The sequence below is a fragment of the Indicator indicator genome, chromosome 15, assembly GCF_027791375.1.
Source record: "Indicator indicator isolate 239-I01 chromosome 15, UM_Iind_1.1, whole genome shotgun sequence".
NCBI classification, from domain to species: domain Eukaryota; kingdom Metazoa; phylum Chordata; class Aves; order Piciformes; family Indicatoridae; genus Indicator; species Indicator indicator.
In genome coordinates, this window is record NC_072024.1 from 12,285,352 (window position 1) to 12,310,437 (window position 25,086).

At 39.5% G+C, this 25,086-nt stretch overlaps 1 protein-coding gene across 2 annotated transcripts; it reads right to left on the reverse strand.

Annotated features, from left to right (window-relative positions):
* Positions 1–1,063: 1,063 nt before the first annotated feature.
* Positions 1,064–21,117, reverse strand: TXNRD3 (thioredoxin reductase 3). 2 transcript variants are annotated; one of them, XM_054387544.1, is made up of 16 exons: positions 20,947–21,117; positions 14,421–14,481; positions 12,749–12,858; positions 12,468–12,581; positions 10,616–10,688; positions 9,656–9,775; positions 9,109–9,251; positions 7,614–7,729; positions 7,281–7,506; positions 6,992–7,084; positions 6,490–6,566; positions 5,473–5,629; positions 5,161–5,268; positions 4,251–4,346; positions 2,624–2,758; positions 1,064–2,325 (listed from the first exon to the last, which is right to left on the reverse strand). In XM_054387544.1, the coding sequence occupies exons 1-16, from the start codon at positions 21,067–21,069 to the stop codon at positions 2,263–2,265; spliced, it is 1,815 nt and encodes a 604-aa protein (XP_054243519.1). In that variant the 5' UTR covers positions 21,070–21,117; the 3' UTR covers positions 1,064–2,262. The 2 variants fall into 2 exon arrangements, with proteins under 2 accessions (XP_054243519.1, XP_054243518.1); XM_054387543.1 differs by lacking the exon at positions 5,161–5,268 and having other exon boundaries at positions 20,947–21,098.
* Positions 21,118–25,086: the final 3,969 nt, after the last annotated feature.

Consider the following 25,086-nt stretch of genomic DNA (forward strand, 5'->3'; position numbering starts at 1 on the left):
AACACTTGCAAAGTGTTGCTTATAAAGAGCTGACAGCCTGGGCAAGTTTGACACATGGAACATCTGCAATTAGCACACTGTTACAGATATGAAGTGGTAATTATTGATCAATTAACCTGAACCTGCAAATCAAAGCTGAATTTGAAATAAAACTCAATTACTGCTTACTAATAGTAAATTCAGGCTTGTTTCCTCCTGGCCTTCCTCTAGAATACAGCTACCCAGGGAAACTGTGCCATTACCAGTCAGGTTCTGGTGAATGATTTGTTTACAAAGTTTCATTTCAGTTTTCAGACTGTGCAAAGTCTGTTTAACAAACCACCAGCTACTAGCTGTTTCCAAATCCCCCTTCACTTTTCAAACCAGCTCAGGTGAGTCTCTGGTTCTTCCATGTCAACTTAGATTAAGGTCACTTCTACACTACTACTATGTCTATTTTACATCTAATTATAACATGTGACTTGCAAGGCAAACTTGCAGGCAATGCAGCATTTTGGCAGTGCCACTCAAGGTCACTGCTGCATAAGTGACAGCAAGCAGGAAGCTCAACGAACTATTTCTATGAGACAAGAACAATTAACTCCCCAGAGCTCTGCAGCAAAGCAACACCAAGAAGCTCAGCAAGTGTCCCCCTTGTCAAGTGAAAATATTCTGCAGTACTACTAGACATTCACAACACCTTAAAGTTTCCAAGTTACTAGATTTGAGGTTCAGTAAGATCTGTTGTTAACTCTAATTAGAAGCTACTGAGCATCTTCAGCTGCGCTGCAGTTAAAACACTACACCACACGTACTGAGGATCTTCTCAGTATACAGAAGTGATATGAAATTGTGTTCTCAGTCTAAACTGAGAGACTGCAGCGAAGTAGAATTATTTTTGATTTCTTGAGCAAGCCCATAGATGTGGCAACAAAACTTGTTTCTCCATTTGAAAGATTACAGCACACGAGTCTGCAGAGGTTTTAGCATTGCATGTGATAATGCAATTGAAGCACAACCAAACCTGAAGCATGTGGTAACATAAACCATGAGGTCAGACACCACAAAGTGTTGTACGCATTGTTTATTGAACTTCAAATTCCATGGTACATCATAGATTAAATAGTTAACAACTGTTTACTATTATACAATGTTCAGAATAGACTTTTAAAAACATCTCTTTGGACAAAACTAAGAGCCAAATTCAAGCACGATTCCCCCAGAGCAGAATGCTAGGGATGGAAGAAAGCTTCCACAGAGTATTGACTGTACACAAAGCCAAATAAAGCATGATAGCACACCAAGTCATTGTTCTTTGAAGATGCATTGCATCAGAGAGGAATTCTATACAACGCTTATGACCATCATGGACAGGCATCTACTGTATTAGTGGCACAGATACTCTCAGATCCTGCTCCTCCAAGGCTTCAATACTTCACGTAAGAGCACAGATTTACAGTTCTGGGTTCTCTGATGCTTTACGTAACAGAGCTGAAATCAGATTTGAGAGTATTAGCACTAAATAGTCACAAACAGCAAGAGCAAACTAACAAGGCTTTGCTCTTATGCTCTTCAATCCTGACCAACGAGGTGTCTACAGCTGAAATTTCTCTCTTAAAGACATGATGTCACCTGAAGTCAGACAACTATGAATGTTAACAACATGTCTTAGATTACTTTGAAGTTTTAGTCTGGTTGAGGTGGGAGACTAGTGCTTGAACTGCCCTAGTCAACACTGCATCCTATTTGTGCCATCTTGACTCAACTGAATATATAATTAAGTAAAACAAAATGCATCAAAGGAGATAAATCAATCAACCAAAAACTGTTGGAAATAATCATTCGATTATTTATTTGTCTTCTATCTCAGGCATTTGTACAAGACACTGGAGCTTAGAAGCATTAGCTTTAACTTGTGCAACTTTAAGAATTTCCTTCAGGAGTTTAGTCATCTGACCAGACGAAGAGATCTCCCAACTTTGCATGGCAGCCATCAGTTATAGCTCACCTCACAATAAGGTTCTGAGCTAAAACGTCAAAAAAGCACAGAAAGTGCTGATTCCAAGCAAAGCCAGGATTTACAGTTCAAGGTTTCCCTGCTGTATTACTGTTTCCATTTGCAACACTGTTTACTGAGGAAGCCACACAAAGGCACCACTCCAGCTGCAGTACATACAGTGGTACTGATGCAAATATTTTGCTGCAAAGCAGTTGGTTGTACTCAGGGCTTCCACAGAACCCAGTGTGTACAACATGAAAACATGTAAAACAGCAGGTTTAACCTCAGCAGCCTCTTTGAGTGATGTCTTGTCCTGAAGATTTTGTAATATCCATTGTAGTGAACACCTGTAAGACACCAAAAGAATGGCTTGTTTACTGTTGCTCTGTAGTATCACCTACATGCCCCTATTGGTCTCCTCTTGAAAAGTGTAACAACAGTAGATTTCTTTGAACTGTTACAATGGAAAACAAGTTGCAATGCCAAATTAACATTTTCTATCACATGTCAATATCTCAGGGTTGGAAGTTAACCAAATGCCAAACAAATCTCATAAAATACAATGCAGTATTCTTTCCTTGCATTTAAGTAACAACCTTTAAAAGCAGGTTTTAAATCAAACTGTGCCCTTCCCCTCTCTCTTACCTCTGCACAGGTAGGATGGATACCAATTGTTTCATCAAGTGATTCTTTGGTGAGACCACATTTTATTGCAGCAGCAAAACCTTGGGTAACTTCACCCGCGTTTGGTCCAAGAACATGAAATCCTATCACACGATTCTTTAAAGACAGGTGAGAGGAAAACAGAAGTTAGCACAGGTAAAGTTTTTAACAAAAGTTCTAACATGTAACTCCCACTACACTGAAAATGTTATGCAAGCAAGTTCATAGCAAAATCCTTAATACAAAATCAACCCAAAAACTACTCTGCAGAAAGTACTTCACCAAGCCCTTTTCAGTCTGTTACAGCAGAATGAAACAAGTCTTTGAATGAATTTTGAATTTGTTACACAGCATTACATAAAAGATATTGCCTAAAACTAAAGAGATTCTAGTTTGTCAGCTAGTTTTAGGATTTTATAGATGTACAATATGTTTAGTACATTCAGATTTAAAGTTATTTTTCTACATGGAAATTAGTTCAAATGGAGGACCTGTTTATATTATTTGTTAAAAATCTGATCCTGAAGAGCTTCCCTGGCTGTTCCCTTCCTCCTCAAACAGTTAATAAGGAAAATGAAAACATCGTAGTCTTGAATTTTGAGCAAACTGTCTCTGTAATGAGATCAGAAGTGATGGTACTAGGCTATAAAAAACAAGTTGAAATTGGGTGTGGTTTGTTTCCATTTGTTTCAATAATTGGCTTATCAAAAGGGGTGTTCTAAAACATTTTCCTTTCTCATACATTCAGAGATGTCCTAGCCCAGGTGTGGCCATGATCTGCAAGACAGTGCATTTACTTTGCTTGTACTATGAGCAATTTGTATCCTATTTCCCTTATATTTTCCTCCAGAATCCTAGGAACCTCTTACAGCTAAATCAAGTCTCTCCTTCCACTGTTTTCTTTTAATTTGGATTATTTCCAAAAGGGTTCCAATTAAAGCAGAACTTTGAGCCTTTCTGCAGACCTTGATAAAGGGTTAGGTCGGCTAATAAAGAAGAGAGTAAGCTTTCTTCCTCTTATCTTAAAAGCCATGCTGTTTCAGCATTATTCCTTCTCTCCATACAAAAAATAAATATCTTCCACTGCCTATTCTTTCAGATAGTTTTGGGGAAACATACTGGACAGTATTGGTACATTTTTGCAACAAGAACATAGTCATCACTAGAAATTCCCATTTATTATCAATTTTCTAGAACCAAACACAGGTTTCCCAAGTTTCTAAACCTACAAAAACATGCACTTCACAAAAGGCAAAAACCTCAAGGTCCAGAAACAAAGGAAGACACCAGATAGTACAGTTACTGAAAACCCACTTAGGAAGAAAAACCCTGGTGAATTTCTTCATAGATCTTCTCCTTAATAGGACAACGTTTCATAATGCATAAAGCTACCTCTTCCTCAAACACCTGTTATCAAAAAAATCAACAAAACAAAACAAAATAATCTGCCCCTTCCAACTTGATTAGACATCCTAAACCAAATATTTATACTAACAGAATAGGTAGAGCTGGCCTCCAGCAGGCCAAATAGAAGACACTAGTTTTTTGGCTGGTCTGAAAAGAAATTTCAAGACTACACTCAGCATATCCATTCCAACTTGCTACTTACATTGTCCTGTTTATTGCAGATAATCTTTGCATAACAAGTATTGTTATCTCTGCCTGGTACTGTCCATTCGAGTGGCCAGAACAAACTGTGATAAACCTGGCAAGATGACAAGAAAGAAAGGGAGTGATTTTTGTCCCTTCCCTGCCCAAGCAGCCCACTCTCCAAAAGTCATTACAGGAAGATTTGACTCAAACCATGCACCTCTGATTTGCATACTTGCTTAAAACAGCAACAGCTATAAGACACAGCATTTTAGCATCTTACTTTCAGAAAGAAAAGTGCTTCAGTAGTACAAAATTGCTATCTAGCTACAGTAAGTTTGAACCCATTCTGCAAAACAGTTCACAGAAGCAGCTAAAAAACACCAACTATTTGAAAGACATAAGGAGTAAGAGCTGTTCACATGCCTTGTGTCTAATGAAACTTCAGAAAAGTGTGAAGCTAGAAATTAGCACAAAACACAGAAGTTATGCCTGATACTATTATAGCTGTAAGACAAGGTCAGGAAGAAATTAATTCCCATTTTGAGTACAGCGAGCAGGCAGAAAATAGATAGTTCATCCCAGGAGTGCAGTATACTTCAGCAGTAATTCTTTAATGCATGACAACAACAACAACAAAAAAAAAAAAACACACCACACATCTACAGTTCTGCAACCTGAATTTGGCATCCTGAAGCCAAATGCTTTTTGGCAGCTTGCAAACAGCTACACACAGTTCTAATATTATCAAGTCCAGTTCTGGATTTCTGGGAGTTCCATAAGTTGTTAGCCAGATGGCAAGACCTCCAAGATCAAAGACCTAACTAACCTGACAATCTTCTTTTGACACTATGCCTTGAGCATAAAGCAGCAAGGCCCAAGAAAAACATTCTCAAGCTACAAGCTAGACAAGCCTTGAGTGCTCTCACCTCCAAGTTTTGCTTTCCATATTCTTCTATTGCTCTTTCCTCAGCTAACCCACAGCAGCCATACTCTAAAGGAGTAAACACTGTCGTTGGTACATTGATATAGTCACACTAAAAATAAAAAACAAAATTTGTATTTAGACTATGCAAGTTCTACATAGCACATAATAGGAAAAGTTGTGTTAGCACTTTTTGGGTCTTTTTACAAAAAGATGTGCAGTGCCCACAATCAAGTGGGCAAATAGGTCATGCTACCACATTTTTGAGGCAAAAAGCACAGAAAAAAAAGTTGAAGTTGTATTCTTACAGCTTTACCTTTTTGGAACTACCACCATAAAGCCTCTGGGCTAGCAGTTTCCCTGCTTGAATTGCAACTGGAGTAAGTTCAAGCTTTCCTTCCAATATATCTCCAATAGCATAAACATAAGGCACATTGGTTTGTTCTTCATCATTTACAGGTACTTTCCCATTCCTTTAAAACAAACAGAAAAGTGAATGGAGTTCAGTATCACAACCTTCCTCATTGCTCAGCAAAAAGAGGGAAGAATAGCATCTCCTACAAAGATGTCCTTCTAATTACTAAACACATTTTATTAAATAATGTTTGGGCCTCTTTTACTTCAACTGCAAACTCTTCAGAGCATCAATTACCTATGAAGCCTGTATTCAGTGGCCAGTTTTAACCTGAGCCACAGTACGTGCCTGGTGACAATGAAATTACTCTGACTTCTTTGGACTTAGGATCTTTAACTTGATTATTATATAGCTTGCAATGTACATTTTCTCCTATGGGGAAAGAGCTGCAATATCAACTCACAGGCTTAAGTAAGTTGGCTTAGTAAACTGTTAGGTGGTGCAACCTGATCTTAATTTTTCTTTCTCCTGAACAACATAATCCTGCCTCCTCCTTTGCACCTCTTTACTCTGAAGTCAGGGAGAAAAAAGAAAAAAGTTCAATCTGTAAGTGAATAGCTTGCTGCCTCTTTAAATCCCCAGATTAACTTTTTGCATGAGCTGAGTAAAACATTTATTTTAACAGAATATTGAACTGTAGTTTATAAGTATATTAAGCAAATACATTAAATTTATTCCCTAAGTAGAGTGGTCAAAAAGTAGGTATTAACTCAGAACAGAAAAGAAATGGAGTTAATGACTAACTGTACTAGAAGCCAGGAGAGAAAAGGTTTTGAAGGTTCACATAATTATCAGGTAGAAGACCAAGGATTTCCCCCCTGCCCCCAATCATCAGTCATTAGCTGTTGGTAAAGAGGAAAAAAAAAGAAATAAAAAATCGTAGTATTTGATGGTTTAAGGGAGCTGAGCAATACTCACTTCTCATTGATTTTCACACCAATTGTCTCTAAACCAATATTTCTGGTACATGAATCACGTCCAACAGCTATCAAAACCTAAAAAAAAAGAAAACCACCCCAAAATTAAATTAATTGATGCAAGAAAAGCATAATTTGCATGATACTTTTTAGTATTTTTCTGAAGAAACTGTGAAATATGATTGAAGTGACTTCTCCAAATTTTGTTTGAAAGAGCCACCCACAGTTCAGACTCCTCTATGTGCAACTTGTTTCAGAAATGCAATAAATTGCAAAACTATTCGTATCAGAACAAACCCAGAAGCAACATTGTTTTTATTTACTAAATTCCAGGCATATCAAGTTTCACTGATTCTTCTGGCATAAAGCAGCTGAAGATGAATATTAATTTTTTCTGCAAACAATTTTCCAAAATTTCCCTTTTTTTCCCATACAATGTAAAAGTATTTTAATGTATTTTCATGTGCTGCTATATTTAGTTATTTCAAATCCAAAATGCTTACAGTGTTGTATTCTTCTACAAAGACTTCTGACCCCTCAGTAGACTTTGCTGTCACTTTCAGTCTTCCAGGCATGCCTTCCTCCAGCTGTTCAACCTGTATAAATATTTGTAAGCTTAGAATGACCCTAAACAGCAGAGGTCACTTCAGACCATCAGTAAGAAAGAAAAGCTTAATCTCATAAAACTTTTCTTCCTATACAGAATTAAAGCCTTCCAACAGTACATGTATTCTATATATGTTCTTTACAGTAATTTTGCATGGAGAGAAGAAACCTAAAGAGAACACTTGCCTGAACAGGTACAAACTTCCTGATGAACTTCACACCATGCGTTTCCATGTGAGCTCCTACTCTTTCTGCCATTTCTTGGTCAAAGCCCCGGAGGAGGATAGAACGCACCATGACTGTGACATCTAGCCCTAGACCAGCAAGAAATCCTGCACACTCTAGAGCCACATAAGAAGCACCCACAACTAGAGTTTTGCCAGGGCAGTAAGGCAGGGAGAAGAGGTCATCACTAGAAAGAAAATAAATGTAAGTTAAAAGGTGCTCTTCACACAAGCTTCTTTGTCTTTGCAAACATGAGAGAAAACAAAACCCAATCTGTATGCCTTTTCATCTCACCTTGTAATGCAGTATTCTTTATCTCCTGGGATACCCAGATATCTAGGCCTTTCTCCAGTTGCCAGCACAAAAGTCTCTGCTGTGTAATAGGTTACTTGTCCTTTTCTGTTAGTTGCCTGTTTACACAGAAACAATTAAGAAAGCCATTTTTGTAAGAACAGATTTTAAGAGAAAATTTTTTAAAAAATTTAAATTATGTAATCCTTCCCTTAAATATTGTGGATATATTCAAGAATCAAGACCGACCAAGCAGCTTCAAGCAAGAACCAATGCATTTAGAAAAGTTAGGTAGGTCACTGAAGAACAATAGGGTTAAATCACAAGCTATGAGGCTTTTCTCACATCAGAGCACTTAAAATCATTCACTCTCTGCATCCTGCCCATTTCAGGTACTCACTTAGATTGAATTGTTCATATCAACTTTACACTGAAGTTACAAAAAGCCCCAACAAAAGCCCCCCTGTTCCCTACTTACAATAAAAGGCCAACACAATGACAGTGACATCAATTAGTTCTTAGGCTAATGTAGAAATACAAAAGTATCTAGCTACATGATTTCAGGAGGCTGAAGACCCAACCTTAAATGAATTCAAGCTAATTTGACCTCTACAGGCCCTCGATTTTGGGCAATTTCATGTTTCTAATGCATCTCAAAATCTACCTTTCATTTTTCCTCTTTAGTTATTTCACAACACAGCTGAAGGGAAGCTTCCTCCCCATCAAGTCATCATGTAATTCCTTGGGAAGAGAACTCAGGAGATATCTAGTCCTGCTGGAAGTCTTTCTGTCCTCCTTCATTTACTGAATAAGGACACTTATATAAAGGACCTGCATATAGGACACTTGGAACAATTGGTAGATGAGTTAAGTTGAGCATAATACTATCTTTTCAGTGCCACCCTGGGTTTGAAACACATGTAGTTCACAACCCCATGTCGAAAATAGACAATTACACCCACTGAACCAAGCAGCTGTCTTCAATATGCATGCTACAGTAAGACTGCCAGCACGTGTTTTGTCTTGCAACACTGACAGTTAAATTCTTATGCTGATACAGCATAAGGCTCTAGTAGTGCTGTCATGCAAATCTTTCATCTGAATTAAATTTCGATAGTTTATGTTTTAGTATGAAAATTTTCAAAGTAGCAAAATCATACAGCTGAAGCTTTTCTTTTCTTTTCCCCCATTACCCTGAGGTCTGTTGACCTCAGTCATGAAGTTAGCAACTGAGACTGTCTGTCTCTATGCATGCAAAACACAAGTTTACAGATATCCACATTAATCTTACTTTACACTTACTAGGTTTGCAAACACTGTCGCATGTAATACAGTACAATAAAAATTAGAACCAACAACTTGTTTCTCCAATGACTTTAACTTCAGCTGACTTAAGCTGGCAGTGTCAAGATGCACCCTTTTCCTTGTGGGATTTGAAAAGGCCATTTTAAAACACAAGCTCTTCCTCCCACAACAGCATTTTAAATACAGCACAGACCTTAATTTTGTGTGGTTCAACGAATTCTCCATAAGAATTGACGTACGTCACAGACTTCTCTCTTAAGGACACTCGATAACCCCAGTTTAAAGAGCCAATATAGTTTTGAATTGCTTCTACCATGACCTCCCAGTTGTGTTTAACTGAAACAAAACATTAATGCCATATTTAAAAGAAACTAAAGTGCAATAAACTCTTAAACAAACAAACCAATCAAGTTTTATTCATTATATATGATGCTAAGAAAACATTATGATCAGGAAGGATGATACACGTTAAAGTTCTACTACGCTAATATTTACCCGACTCGTTACAATCTGAAATAAGCTCATTCTAGAACTTTTATCATTTAATTCAGATAATATAGGGAACAAAATACAATTGGCTTTCAGTCCTGATGGTTTGATGACTCAAGGAGGAAAATGCCTTCTGATCCACCTAAGAACTACTCAAACTCTGCCTCTGGTTTACAAAATCCAAAGTACAAGAACAATCTCAAGCTCAGAGTCCCACTTGTACAGTCTTGGTCTGTCTTGTTTTTACTAACCTTGTTCGTCATACTGCCACCCGTATTTCCTTGAATCTTGGAGTGCCTGACCCAGAAGTGCTGCTTGATGCATTAGCTTCTTAGGAATGCAGCCTACATTTACACACGTGCCACCAAGTCCTAAGATGGAAAGAGTCATGTTATTACCTGCACAAATAGGATCTTTATCCTGCTTTTCCTATCATGCTTAGTTGATGCTTGCTCTAGCCACAAAATTAACATGAAGTTTGTTTTAAGAGACATTTTAAAATACAATGAACACACTAAGCTTACAGGTTTGTATTCAGTTTAAGATGTTTACTTGCTGACTGAACCAAGAAGGGTACAGTGTGCTGTCAAATAGACCCAGGAAACGTACTCCAGACTGCTTTAATTTTAGACTGGCAAGACAGAAAGACAAAAAGCCCAGGATTTCTAGAGTTTAGTAACTCCTGTTTCATAGAATTAGAAATATGCATTTGGTTGAAATCTTAGCTATGAAAGCACATTCATACCTCAATTTAATAAAATTTGACCAGTGAAGTTCCTTAACCATCCTCAACTGCCAATAAAATTAACAAGGTCAGACAGCAGTTGGTCTTTAATTACAGAAAGGTGAAGCATGCACAGCCATACAGTCATACTGTTCTAGAGGTTGCCTACACCAGTTGTCCATGAACTAGAAATAATTAAACAGAAAACAAAAAAAGGGCAAAAACCACCCCACAAACATGGGAATGTGAACACACACACACAGAGAGAACTAGAATAACATTTGACAACAAACTCAGAGTTAACAATGCACAAAACAGAAATGACTGTCTACAAAAGCAGACATGCCAGGAAAATTCCTTTATTATTCACGTTCCAGAACTGCAGGAATTCAGCCACAACTTCTAAGAAGACAAATACGTAATACCCAGCAACTCAGTATATCAGTGCCACTCAAATGCCATAAAATTGAGGTTCAGAGAAGCTCACCCCATGAGGTTCCAAGCGGCGTTGGAACAACATAATCTAATACCATTACTTTCTTTCCCAAGGAAGCAGCTTCCTAGAAAAGACAGAGAGACAGATCAGCATCACTGAACTTTTGCCTGACCAGGAAAGCCTATCTGCTCATTTACAGTAACAATGCACTTAGCACCAATAGACTCATCTCATATACGGCTCTTGTACCTCCTTCAGTAGAAAAAGAACCCTGAAATCCCTCAAAAACTATTACTTTCTTCCAAACTCTGAATGCCTATAATTCAGTGCTGCATCCACATTATCCTACACTGTCAAAAGCCACAATCTGAAGAAAAGACAAGGTGGGCTTATCAGCCTATGTTTTTCTGTATCACCCAAAGAAATATTTATGTTGTTAGTTCTCCCTCTCTCAGGAGTGCAGCACTAACTTGTTATGTTTATGGAAGAAAACTGACTTAAATGAACTGGTGACAGTTCAAGGCAGACAGTTCAGGGGACTGGAGCACATGCTTTGAGAGGAGGGTAAGGAAACATGACACATTCAGCCTAGAAAAAGGCATATTTGGAAGGGATCCAACAGCCAATTTCCAATACCTACAAGGAAGTAATTGAGATGACCAAACCAGGCTCTTCACACTGGCAAGCAGTGGAGGGACAGAAGACAATGGCTGCAACTTGAAATAAGAATTTTAGGCCAAACGTAAGGAACTTTGACACCATGAAGAAACTCAAGCAGTGAAACAGGTTTCCCAGAAAGGTTGTGCCATCTCCATCCTTAGCTATTTTCAAGACCCCAGTGAATAAGGTCCTGCACAATCTTGTTTGCCCTCACAGCTCAGCCTGCTTGGAGTGGGAGTTTAACCTAGATATCCTCCTATCATCCTTTCCAACCTGAATAAACCTGTAACACTCCATCCAAGGAATTACTAGGTACCCACATCACCCCATTATTTGATCTTTTAACAGCTCTGAATCAAACCTTTAGGTGCCTCAAATCTGTTTAAGAACTTCTGCAGTTTCTGCAATGCTGGCTCAAACAAGCCAATATCTGACTCCTCCCACTCTGAAGAGTTTGGCAATTATCACCCATTTATAACTGATGTGAGGAAAGATATGGAACATTCTGAAAACGCTCAACTGGTTAACTGAAGAATTCAATTGTCACCTTCTCCTGTGTGCCTTATCTTTCTCTAGTGAGAGCTGCATGTTTAACTGTATTGTTGTGCAGCAACTGCCAAGGCTGTTCAGAATAACATCTCTGTGCCCAAACTGTAAATTGGTGGTTAGGACACCTGGCTGAGAGATGGGAATTGGGTATTCAAATCCCTCAGGCAGAAAACCGAATCCACGTATTGAGTCCTGAGGCACTCTGAACAACAGAGGTACACAATCTCTATGCATCTGAAAAAAAAAAAGCAGCTAGAAAGAGAACTAAAGAATGAATCAGTTCCTTGAGAATATAGCTTGAAGTGCTTAATTTTAGATGATGCTAAATAATCCTTTAAGATCCTAAACAGTACTTGAAATGCAGCTTTTAAATTTTTCAGATTACTGCCCGGAAGTGTTAAAGTGCCACATATGAAGAGGATATACTTAAAAACCTTTTGGTTCCACCCTCAGACAGGAACCTAAAACCTATTATTAGGATTGAGACCTGAGTAGACATTGGCTAGAAACTGGTCCACAGAGACCATGATCTTCTGAGCGAGCACATTAGTAAACCACTAATTATTCATTAATTAACAAGTTGAACTGTAATAATCATAAAAATATAGACTGTTTTGTACTATTGTGATTAATAGAGGAACTAACTTTTGAAGAAGTTTCATATACAACCTATTCTTTAATGCAATTGTCATACCTTGGAACATGCAAGTCCACCTGATCCTCCACCAATAATAATGAGGTCATAATCATAGGGTTCTAGATCTTTGCTATCACCAAGAAGTTTCTGCAGTGATCCATCCTGATAAGCCTGGGATGAAAAATAAAAATAAAATCACCACACACATCTCTGACCAAAAAACCTGAACTGCATTGCCTTCTCTGATCTAGGGATCACTTAATTAAATTTTGAGTGACATAATAGAACCAAAATTCACTCAATAGTCTACTTCCAGATAATTTTTAAAGAAATGTTACCTGGTAAGTTGCATCACAGCCCCCTACGTGAGTTCCATTCACAAATACATTAGGCACTGTCCTCTGATTAGTTAGTTCTGCTAATACTTGCTGAATACTGGGCCCATCGTCTAAGAATAAAAGAAACAGGTATACAATAGAACAAATTGCAAGAAAAGAGCTTTTAAAACAACCTAAAACATTAAAGGTTTGGACTACACTATACTGTGAGCCTGCCAAGAGAACAATTCTGTCATAACCACATTTGTAGATTTCCTGAACATAAGCAAGTCTTCAGAAACTACTTCTCAAAAGAGCATACTTAAATACCAAGGATAAATTGGTGCTTCGAGCTCTATTCAACAGAATGGAGTAAAGTTGAAGAAATCAGTTAGTCTCTGTCTCCTCTATTCTTATCAGCTTGTTCCTGAGAGCACCGCTTGGTACTACACACAAAAAAACCCCAAACCAAAACCCCAAACTTTTCCAGGTATCACAGAAGATCATACAGACAGCTTTTCTTTCAGGATAATTGTCTGGTTTTGCAGTATGTTCAGAGTAAATTCATGTAGTTTTGCCAGCAGCCCTATGTTGTAAGAATGTGGGGCTGGGAAGAACGAACATGCACTGCCACTTAAACCAAAGCTACCTCCAGACTTCCTACCCACCGCACAGTCTTAAGCCTTCCAATTTTAAGATTATCATTGCCTGACTGACTTATCTGAATCATTAGCACCTACACACAGGCTCTTTTTGGATCTCTCAGCAGCTGCTCAGCAGTAAATGTGGAAACAAGACTTTATAGTAATCAATTTGCCTAAAATATTTTTGTTCCCATATTTATTTAGTATCAATAATCAGAGCAATTGCAAAGGAAATACATTATTAATTAGAAGTAATAAGTGAGAAGGCTGTGCTTAGTACTTTGCGTATCTTGGGGTATAGTTTACAGAATCATGATTTTATTAAAAAGTAAAAATAAGTAAGACAAGACACTACAGATCAATAAAAAAGAATATTTTTTCAAATACTGCTTAGGCACAAACACTCCAAAGTATCCATTAGCACTTGAAAAAGTACTGGAAACTAAGTTTTGTATGTAAAAACAATTAATAATACACATTCAACAGCTGACCAACTGTGCAATCAAGTGTTTACTAAAAATTATGTTAAAAACCACTTGTCTTAATATAACATTAAAAGCTACATACATTATGTACCTATATGTAGAATGCACTATACAAATCTTAAAACTATAGCAGATTTGGCTTTCGAGAAAACGAGCCAATGTACTGGAATTTACCCCTCCTGCCAATGACTCAGCAACTTTCCCTACAAAGGTCACAGATACACCAAGTCAAATATTAACAATTCACCCAAGGCCACCAAAGAACTTGGGGCAGGAGAAAAATACCACAGGCTTTTCACCAAAGACAGAGCTTCTCAGAGAAAGTAAGATCTCACATCCACTATCAGTTGATGATTTGTACAGAAAGACTCAAAGCCTTCAGTTACATTAAAAACACATCCTGCATTAAAATCTACATTGAAGCCTAATCACTTTTATCTCTGCATATATAATAATCGATTTTAATTGCTTCATATACTCTGATTAGTTCAAACAGCTTAAGGAGTGCTGTAGTCACAGAGTTTCAATCACATTAAGCAGCATGGGACAGATTTTTCTACTTACCAATGACATCAAGTTCCAAAGCATAGTACTCCACACGAATGGAGCGGAAAAGTTCTTTAACCTACAAGTGAAAGAAAAGCACAGTGCTAGTGTAAAGGTGTCACAAGTTCTGATAGACAGCTCAAGGTGAAACTTGATTGTTACACAGGTAACTTAAGTCTCAGTTATTATGCTTCAAGCATGTAGCTCTACATGGCTTTGCTCAAGTTTGGCACTACTACTCTGTTTTGCATACTCCTCACAAAACTGGGCTACTTAGAAGCATCCCACATCCACAAAAACTTTCCAACACAGTTACGGTGATAAAAGATTTCTAAATACAACTTGCCATGTTACAGACTTCTCCATCCCCAACAGATAGCAAAAGCCATGAGAATAACTACTACATTGAAAAACATCAATAAGAGGGATGAAGTAGCAGCCAGATTCCTTTACAGTACTAAGAGAAAGAAGAAAGAAAAGAAAATAAGAAGGATAATATGCAAAACAAAACACTGACATGCAAATAAATAAATAAATAAAAAGCTGCAGACAAGGTTGCACTTTCCAAGTGGCCTCAGCAGTAAGACAAGTTGTGCCTACCTGCCCTACATTCACTTTTGGTTGCTGTACTTCAGAAAGTTTTTAGAACAACCAGAGAACAATTACTGTAAGGAGTCAACGAGTTGGGTTTAATATAGAAAAGATGGAGAAAGAATTAGCTGTGTTTAAATACATCACTGACTACCTTAAGGAAAATGAGAAGAAGCAGCAGATGGAACAAGAACTAGTAGTTTTGAACTGTGTCAAGAGATTGAGAATGGACTTCAGGAAAAGTTTTTCCTAATAGCAAGACACTAGAACATATTGCCTAGGTAGATGTCATCAGTGACAGGCTTCAAAGTGCATGAAAAATCTATTTGAACTATGGCTTCTCCTATCCTGAGGCAAGGGATGAGACTAGATGATCTCTGGAATTCTTTTCCAGCTCTGATTTTGGGCTTGCTGTTTAACAACACCTGCTTCAGCCTCCAGAATCAGGCAGGAGTGGTTCTAACTTGTTTGACATGGTTTTACTAAATCAGTCATCCTTTGCTTGTGAAATACTGAGGGAGTTAACACCAGAATGTAACAATTACATTTTTTAACCTTCTAAATTGCTACTCTTCTCCATTAAGCATGAGAAGCATTCTAAAGACACTTGGTCAATAAAAGGCTGCTGCTCTTCTACACAACCATGAATAAACTCGGATACAGTATCACTAGAAACATATTTCATGCATCTAAAAGTCAGCACTAAAAACCTCTATATACAAGTCTACTCTTAAAAATAAAATAAATTTTAAAAACCCCAACTAAATGCTCTACGACAACTTCATTGAAATTTACCACTCCCCTCCCTGACAAGAGTTCTGAGTGTTCTAGCATCAGTTCTGAATGGACACAGGGTACCCTCAGGTAGCCTAAAAAGAAATGCTATTTTTATGATAACATTATTTGGTAAACAGGCAGTACTGAAACTGACCTGTCCTTCCAGATGGACACCACCATACTTCACAGTACAGGATGTAGCCTTATATACAGCAGCATTTACTCCTTCAACATAAAATTTGCACTTACTTGTGCAAGAAGACATTTTAAGGTGATGCATGAAGACATATCTGCTCCAATGCAGACAATCTGGTTGTGAAAACACCTCTAGCAGGAAGCACTAAATGTCTGTGTGATAGATCCTCTTGCCAGCCTGGAGTCTGAACAATGAAGCACATCTAGCTGCTGCCAATTCAGAAGAAATCTTTTACAAGGAGCTTTCTGATGAACCTCCAATTTATTGACAGCACTTCACTAGAGTAAGTTGACTCACACCTGAGAAGCTTAAAGATGTCTAACATACGATGAATAAAATGTTTTTAATGTTGCTATGATCCATGCTGTGTCTACACAAAAGGCTGAGTATTCCAGTGCTTTCTACTGGAGTGCCAGCTTGATGCGGAAAAAGCTTTTGTATTTTGTATGTTATCCCAACTACATGGGAAATTTCTTACTACATCATGTATCAACTGTAATATACAAAAATAAGCTCTGCTTCTGTAACTGATTACATTACTTCTACAATTGTAGCATAATTAAATTTTAAGGGAACTTTAGAGGCCATCTGGTCCAACACCCTGTTCAAAGCAGAGCCAGGTGTGAAGGTTGATCAGGTTGCTCAAGCACTGTCCACTCTAGATCTGAATATCTAGGACAGACAAACCATAACCTCACTGGGCTGTTCCAGTGTTTGACCATACTCACAGTAAAAGATTCTGCTTTATTTCACTGGAGTATCACTGATTCCAACGTGCATTTATTGGCCCTTACTCTTTCACTCAGCGACTCTGAGAAGAATATGGTTGTCTTCCCACTTGGTAATGAAAATCCCTCCTTAGCCTTCTCAAGGTTGAACAAACTGAACTCCTTCTTCACACATTCTGTGCTTCAGTCTTCTAACCATCTAGGTGGCTCTGAAAACTTTTGTCCTAAACTCACTATTACCTTTGGATTTGCTTACTGGAATGACTACAGCTACAGACTGAACAAAGTAAAACAGCATTGAAACTACTGTTCCAGACCTCCTGCTCTGCAACTGCTGCTAAAAAGCCCAAGCTGAACTCTATAGAAAAACCTAGAAAGCAAAGCTTAAAGGCATTGGTACTATGAAGTGACAAGCCAAGAACTTGAAGGGAAGTCACAAAATCAGCTACTTGGCAGCTGTTTTAGTTTGCAGCAAAGCAGCAGAGTAACAGGTAAGTTTCCATTAGTGCTTTTTAAACAACAACAAAACCCCCACCTGCTAAAGTATTGCAACAGCAGGTGGCAAGTGGTAGGACTGAACAAGAAAGGGTTCCCACTCAAGAAAGGACAGATTTAAGACAATTGCATTTAAGTTGCATTTAGGCAACCTTTATTTTCTACTGAAAAAAAGGAAATAGAGGGAAAAAAAAAATCAGATGAATGCCAGCATCCTAATTAGTAGCTATTTGACCTTATGAATGGATCATGCTTGTGTTGTGCTAACGAATTAGAGAGAAACAAAAGTAACAAGTATATGATTAGTTATGAAATCTTAAATACAGACAGGAGATAATTGATTATTTCCATTTTGAAAATGATTAGGAGGAGAAGAAAGGTAACACACACAAATCATGAGTAATATCTAGATAAGATGAACAGGAAATGATACCTGAGAAATGCTCACTAGAGCAAACAGTGACAACTGCATTTACCAGAAAGCAAATTTGAAATGAAAATGAAGTAAACTTTCATACAATACATAAACCAGAGAATTTACAGCCACCTGATGTTGTAAAAACCAAAATTAAAAGGAGATCAAAAGAGCTACTAGACCAACTTATGAAAGGAAGATCTGCTGAAAACTTTTAACTCAATAAAACTAATACAAACTCAGGTCAAGAAATTCCTGAGCCACACAGTGCTGGAAACTTCAGCTGTACACTGGGAAATGTCCTTCCTTATACACCAATCCTGAAAAATTTATTTTCTCCAACAAGTATCTGGAACAAGATATTACGTTGCATGGTCACTGCTACAACCATTGACTTCCTATCTGATCAATGCAACCATTCACTTACTAAACTCTTCCAGTTTTCACAAAAGAGAGACTAGAAAATTTCCAGATACTATTTAAGAGTAAATCTCTCTGAAACTGAGGAAGTGTTCTAACATTCTAAAAAAAACTCTTCCTGGAGATGCTTTCTGTCACTAGGGTAAGTAAGCAGGTTTGAAACAATCTTCAAGTAGTGAAGTTAAACAATAATTGTATGTTGCTCTTAAAATCATTTCAATGTATCACTGTTCAGATTTGGCAATTTTCTGTGCTAAAACCCTATGCTTTCTGTATGCATTTCTATCTTAATATCAAACATTTTCAAGGTGGTGAGAAAGTAAAGAACAGTCAAGTTAAGTTTTGACAAGGAAGTAATTTTAGCACCATCCACTTTCTATTACTACCTCACTAAAGCAATTGAGCAAAATTTGAATTTGCAGAAAAAGAACTGCACAATTGCCTAGTCGTGCTACTAACACGAACAGAATCAACTCAGAGCATTTACTTGCAGTGCTTTTGTGAAGGAAAGCAATCTTAAAATTTTCTTTCAGCATGTCTACCTCCCATGTGAAATAAAAAATTCTTCCCATCCCCCAAATTAGGCCCTTATAAAAGCTTGAGTGTTCTCTGCACTAGTGCTAAATATCATCATGTTTTTTTCTATTAATCCTACCAAAGGCACATTGCTAATAACCATCCCCAGTAAAAGACAGACATTGCGTGCTATTTGTCTGTCCATCATTGAGAACTCAAAACTACGCGATTACAGCCTAAGTACCAGAGTGTAACTAAGTTTTCAGATTATATCTACTTCATTAATTCTACACACTAGATCAGCCAGCAAGAATGCTGCATTACCCATTGTTCTCCCACTCTTTTCACTATTTTCTAAGTCTCCAGTGGTGGGGGTTGTTAACCCTCATACTGTTGCAGATGTTTATCAGTTGATGTGTCACATAATCTTTCTTCTCCTAATTCTCTCTCTGCAATATATACCTCTTCTACATGTTTTGTTCAATGTATTACCTTTCTCTTTTATTCCGAACAGGAAAATAAGCCAACAAAATCTGCCTACTAGAGAAATTAGCTCCTCCTCCCATCCCCAAATTTTACCACCCGTTCTTTCATCGAGATTCACATAGTCTTTCTACTCTCCCTCTTAGAAAGGGCCACAAGACCCCCCTACTCACAATATTACTTCTTCCTTTTTCCCAGACAACAAAGATAATACTCCTCATATCTGATTGTTTCCCTGAAGCAAGTAATCCTGCCTAATGGAGAAGCTCTGAACAAATGCAGGCAACATCACTAACCTGGAATTTAATTACTGAACTACAATCAAGTCTGTTTTCCCTTAAGCTCCTTGTGTTAGTCTAACCCCACACTAACACTAGAAACAGATGGATGAAAAGGTTGTATGGTTTAAAAACTTACTATGACATCACATGATCTCAATAAAACTGTACTGAACGTCCTGCACATCAACACTTGAGCAATCACAATCACTAAAAGTACACAGAGCAATATAGACAGTGACAACCAAGTATTTCTCAATGGACTGAGGTCTTCAACAAAAAGAATTTTCCCCAACAGAAGATAACATTTTTGTCAGTTGGACTGGAGCAAGACTCCAACCCTTCATTTGCTAAAACTCTGATTAAGTAAGTTGCTAAGTGAGCCAATTTTAGAAGGCTTTGAGCTGCATAATACGCTACACTTTCTGCCAAAACATTCCTGGAGAGAAGGCATTGGTTTTGCCTATCCTCTTGTACACAGAGGTTTTCTTTCTAAAACCTTAATGAAACTGCAAGTGGGACAGGATATATTCATTGAAGTTTTCTACAATAGGCTCATAGTTCACAGTTCTCCTCCCTCACAAGTGTTACTGGAATTAAACCTAAGCTACACATGGGAGTGCAGCTTCTGAGTGTTTCCCTGGTTGTCAGTTCCACCGAGGAACTCCACAGTTCCAATTATGTTTTTCCACCATGGCCACATCAAATACGGCATTATGATGTTTAACCAACACTTCATAACATGCTCTTTGTAAACATCCATGAATCACAGTGCCTACAAAGACACAGATTTTGTATAGGCTGTGACTATAGCATGTTGGTGTCATGAAATTCTAGTAAAGATTCTGTTTTTCATTAATGACTCTGACTCACTACTTACAGCTACCCTGTGATACTGATGCATCATAAGGGCTAGAAAGGTATTTTTCTCTAAATATCACGATTAATAGTGTTGTGGGTTTCTTAAAAAACAAAAACATATATTATGGTCAACATTTAGAGCTTACACTCACTTTTGAGTCAACTTTCTCCACCAAATTTAAAAAGAGCAGTTAATTTAGCCTTCCCCAGAGATGCAACTTGGTCCCAGATCAACACCAACGTGGTGCTCAAACTCCGTAAGAAAGGAACACAACCAGCAGCCTGACTTTCAGGTAACAGCAGAGCAGAGAGCAGAAAAACAAGCAACCTGTGCAGAGCTTCCCACACATTCGCCTACCTCTTCACCCATGTGGCAAAGGGAAAGAGGTACTAAACGCACCAGCTAGAAGCTCTGACTTGTTTCAGGCTTGGTAAAAGGATTTCTACGGGGTGGCATCGAGTGCTTAATTTCAGTGGGATGGCTACAGCCCTCCTTTTATGCTCTCTAAACCCCAAGGGCGCCATCACAAGCAGCAGCACCCCTCACCTCCCATCCCTCTTTCCCTTGCGCACTTCCCCCGCCCGGGGCGGGCCACCAGCCGCGCTCGCGCGGGCGCCCTCAGGGCTGATGTCTCCCGCCTCGCTCGGGGGCCGCGCCAGGCCCGCCTCCTCCTCCCGGCCAGCCGAGGGAAGCGGCTCCCGGAGTCCCCTTTCCGGCGGCTGGCGACCCCAGAGGAGGGCCCACCAGAGGAGCGCGCCGAAACACCTCCCACCGCCGCCTCACCTTATTGCAGTAGGGACAATAGCTCTTGCTGAAGATCATGACGCGGTGGGAGGCGATGAGGGTCTGCACGCGAAGCTTCAGGCCATCCCAGTCTGGGAGCTGGGTCTGGCCCGGCGGCGGCATGGCAGGACCGGGGACTAAGGCGAAGAGCCCCAAAAACGCCCGGTACCTTCCCTGCTCACCCAAAAGCGGCACCGCGCCCGACGCCCGCACTGACCCACAACCCCACCCCGCCCCTTCCGGAGCGGGGAAGGTGACGAGTCAGACCGACTTACGCGGGAGGGGGCATGGCAAAATACCGAAGAACACTTGACGTCCTGTCTTTCAGCTACATGCACCCTGACGCATTGTAAAATAGTAAAATACCTTTACGTCAGAAGTAGAAGCGTCGGTTTTAATGTAAAGGTGATACAACAGAAGATAAGCCTGCCTGTTTTTAAGTGTTCCCCCCCATCCCCTTTGGAGGCAGTGTGGAATCACCCAAGAGGTGTGAGACACGAAGGCGCAGGCGTAGTGGCGCTGTCCCATGCGGCCGGCGGCCGCGCTGGGCTCGGGTGGTGAGGGGGTGGTCACGCCTACAGCGCTCGCTTGTGCCTGGGGTCTGCGGCCCTTCCAGAAACCAGACAGGGCAAATAGTTCCACTAGGAAAGGGACAGACGAGAGCTGGAGTTGGGTCAGGGGTCGTAGGTATTTCCCCTGCTCCCAGTTCTCACCTCCGGAGAGTTCGATCCCGTGTTGGCGGCCATTGCCCCGTGTCCCGGCGCGGAACAAAGACTCTCACCGGGGACGGGGGTGGTGGGTTTGTTCCCACTCGGTGCACTATAAATCAGGGCAAAGCCTGAGCGGGGAAGCTGTACGGCCTCTGTACAAGGGAGTCGCCTCACTTCTGCCTTCACTTGGTGCGTGGGTCCCTCATGCATGAGGAGAACAGGGGTACAGTTGGAGCTCTCCAATAAAATGGATCGTGGCTTGAGAACCCGTTGGTAGAAAGAAGGTCTCTTTTGTTACACGTCAGAGAGGTAAAGGAAGGGGATGCTGAAGTGCTGCTTATCATTGCACATACCTCTTTTCCCAAGAATCGTGGTAACTGTCAGGAGCGGAAGGTGGAGGGAGACGTCCTCGAACATCACGAAGAGCACATCACATCAGGGCATAAGTCAGGAGCAATCTTGTCTCTTTTTTTCCCCTGCTTTGTGAGGGTTTTCACTGGGGAATGCTGGGCTGTGTGCTGAGGTCCCAAGAACCTGGTTACCTCCCTGCAGTGCCAACTGCAGCAGCTGCTTTCTGCAGCCATAAAGTGCTTGCCCTTGTTTAGCATTTAAGAACTTCACTAAATCAAACCCTGCAAGCTTCTGAGTATCAGAAATAATTTTCTGTAGGTGAGGAAAGCGTAGAAACAGAGCAATTTAGTAAGGTTCAATACGAAGATTGTAACAAAGCAGGTAATAAAGTCCAGCACTCCTTCCCACGCCTGCCACAGACCAGCCCTTCTGCTATTTACTAAGGCTAAGAATAATCGCATATAAAAACTGTAATACTGCTTGTGATGAAAATGGGCCTGGTGGGAGACCACTGAATTAACTTGTTTAATTTCATTTTGATCACATGTCTCTCTGGTGTTCACTGCCCAGCGAGCTTGAAAAAAATATATTACATTTATTTGAATGTTGGCAAGGAAGGAGTTCTAGACTAAGTGTTACTACACTCCCCACAGAGAAAAACAAATCTAAGTTTTACAGCCTCTTATTTCAGTATCAGCACACAAGAAAGCAGATACAGTACTTGCAGCTGCTAAGTTTGGTCATAACATGCAGGGGCCAGAACTGTCCACTGTACTTCATATCCAGCCAAAATGGCTTGTTTCATTCCTAGCTTCGCCTGATTTTTCTCCCTGCTTCTCAGACTCCTTTTACTGATGACAATCATTGTTACCCTTAGTATTCTTGCAGGCATTAATATCACAAGCTTAAGTGTGTGTGTCACTGAAGGCTGGTGGATTTTCACATTGACCTGGGCATCCATCAGATTCAGAAAGGCCAAAGACTGTAATAAATACTCAAAGTATCTTTTTCTGCTGAAGTGTTCAACACTGAAGGCAATGTGCCAAGTCCCATGAGGAATAAATGTCCAAGACAAATTGTGTCACTTGACAGGTTTTCTTTCCCTTCTGTACTTTTTCTACTGTTGGCTGTTTTTGTCACTGTTACCTTAGAACAAGAATGGGGTAACGTTTTAGTTTTTAAACTAAAAGAGGATAGATTCAAACTGGATAAAAGGAAGACATTTTTTACAATAAGGGAGGTGGAAATGCTGAAACAGGTTGCCTGGAAAGGTGGTAAAAGCCCCTCCCTGGAGACATTGAAGGTCAGGTTGGAAAGTGCTCTCAGCAACCTGATCTAGTTAAACATGTCCCTGCTCACTGCAGGGGAGTGCAACTACGTAACTTGTCAAGGTCCCTTCCAACACAACCTATTCCATAATTCTATGATTCCATGAAGAATAGATCAGGGAGGCAATGCCAACTCAGAACACAAATGGATGACCTGAAAGCACTATAATGGCATTGTCTTGCTTAGTTTTGATTTCCTCAAAGCTGGAGTGGAGGAGAGAGCAGGGAGGTGAGATTTTGCCATGTTGTCAGTCACTGTTGATGGCTGAGAGAAAAGGAGAGAATTGAACTCTGAAGAAAGAGGGAAGACAACTGTAGAAAGGAAGGGACTGCCCCATTAAGTATCCTTCCTGTGCAGCATCTAGTAACTGATTATTGTTGACAGTATAAGCTCCGAATCTTGCTTTTGATCTGTGGAGTTTTTTCGCCCTCAAAATATTTGGAACAACAGAAATTAAATAAATGTGTCTGAATGAAGTGGTTTGAAAGAAGAGATTTAGAGGAAGGGGCAAGTGGCTTATGGAAAGACCCAGGAAATTCTTTTAAACACAGGAGTGTGAAAGACGTATTTAAGGTTTAAACATGCTTGAACTATGGCTCCTTGCAGGCCACTAAGAAGCTATACAAAAAGCTGACATGATGACAGTAAGCTTCCCCACCTGCCCCATGAAAGGCCTTGGTCTGATTTCTGTAATATAAACAGGTAGAATAAAAGGAACTGGTCTCATTAAGACAGTTCTCTCTTATGCATTACTCACCTTAGTCTCAGGATTAGTAAAAAACAAACCACATAAAATAGTTCTTCATGAGGTAGCAAAATGTGCCATGGGAAAGTATTGAGGTAGAAACTCATAGGGGAGGTTTATGGACTGGACTAGACTAGACTAGACTAGAGTATGCATAATTTCCACAGCACTTGCACAGGACCAGAGGGCTCTTCACATCATAAATGTCTCATCCTATATTTAAAAGTATAAAACTACACACCATTCTGGAAAACACAGAGTAACACAGTCTCTGCCATTAAAAAAGACTGCAAAAGACAAAGTGATGCAGACAGCAGTTTTGTGGGTTTTTTTTTTTTGTTTTTTGTTTTTTTTTTTTTAAGAGTTTCCAAATGAAGTTGTTTGCAAGAAGATATTTGAAGGAAGGAACTGGCTGATAGAAAAGAATGAGGGAACTGTTTTCACCAATACAATGTGAAAGTCTTTAGCTGTCCTTTTATTTAAAATCAAATTCTTGTGTCACCTGGGCTTGCACCTTTCCTCAGGTATGTTCAGATAGCTGTAAGCCTCAGTGCTGCTGAAGGCAGTTGATTTAATAGTAGAGAATAGCCAGAGAGCTCTCTTCCAGCCATATTCCTTTGTTCTCTGACTGAATTCTCAGGTCATAGCACAGGAAAGGAAAGAGTATGACCTACCTCCAGATTTATAATCCATTGTGGATCTGTCTATGAAGTGGTATTCCCTAAGGTTGCTGTCACTTGTATATCCAGAATGCTGTAACTCAGCTAAGAAAGAGTAGAGAATGTGTCTTAAATATCAAGAAGCTGACAAAAGCCCTGAACTGTGACCTTACTCTTTCTCACATCATTCCAGTGCCTTCCCTGACCTTATGGGAGCTTACCGTGTTTGTAGCAGGAGAAGAATAACAGTGCTGCATTTTAGAACTGCATTTCTGGGTTTGGAGAAGGAGCTCTAGATCTTCCCAAAGCCACAAAGATTTCATGGGGAGAAAGAAGAAAAGAGAGA

What these genes read in the sequence shown, in the direction of transcription:
- TXNRD3 (XM_054387544.1), bottom strand. Translation starts at nt 21,069, where the DNA reads ATGCCGCCGCCGGGCCAGACCCAGCTCCCAGACTGGGATGGCCTGAAG. An exon ending in GCTGTGATGCAACTTACCAG is followed by an intron (nt 12,582 to 12,748) that starts GTAACATTTCTT and finishes TTTTCATCCCAG; the next exon opens with GCTTATCAGGATGGATCACT. An exon ending in GCCGCTTGGAACCTCATGGG is followed by an intron (nt 9,776 to 10,615) that starts GTGAGCTTCTCT and finishes TTTCCATCTTAG; the next exon opens with GACTTGGTGGCACGTGTGTA.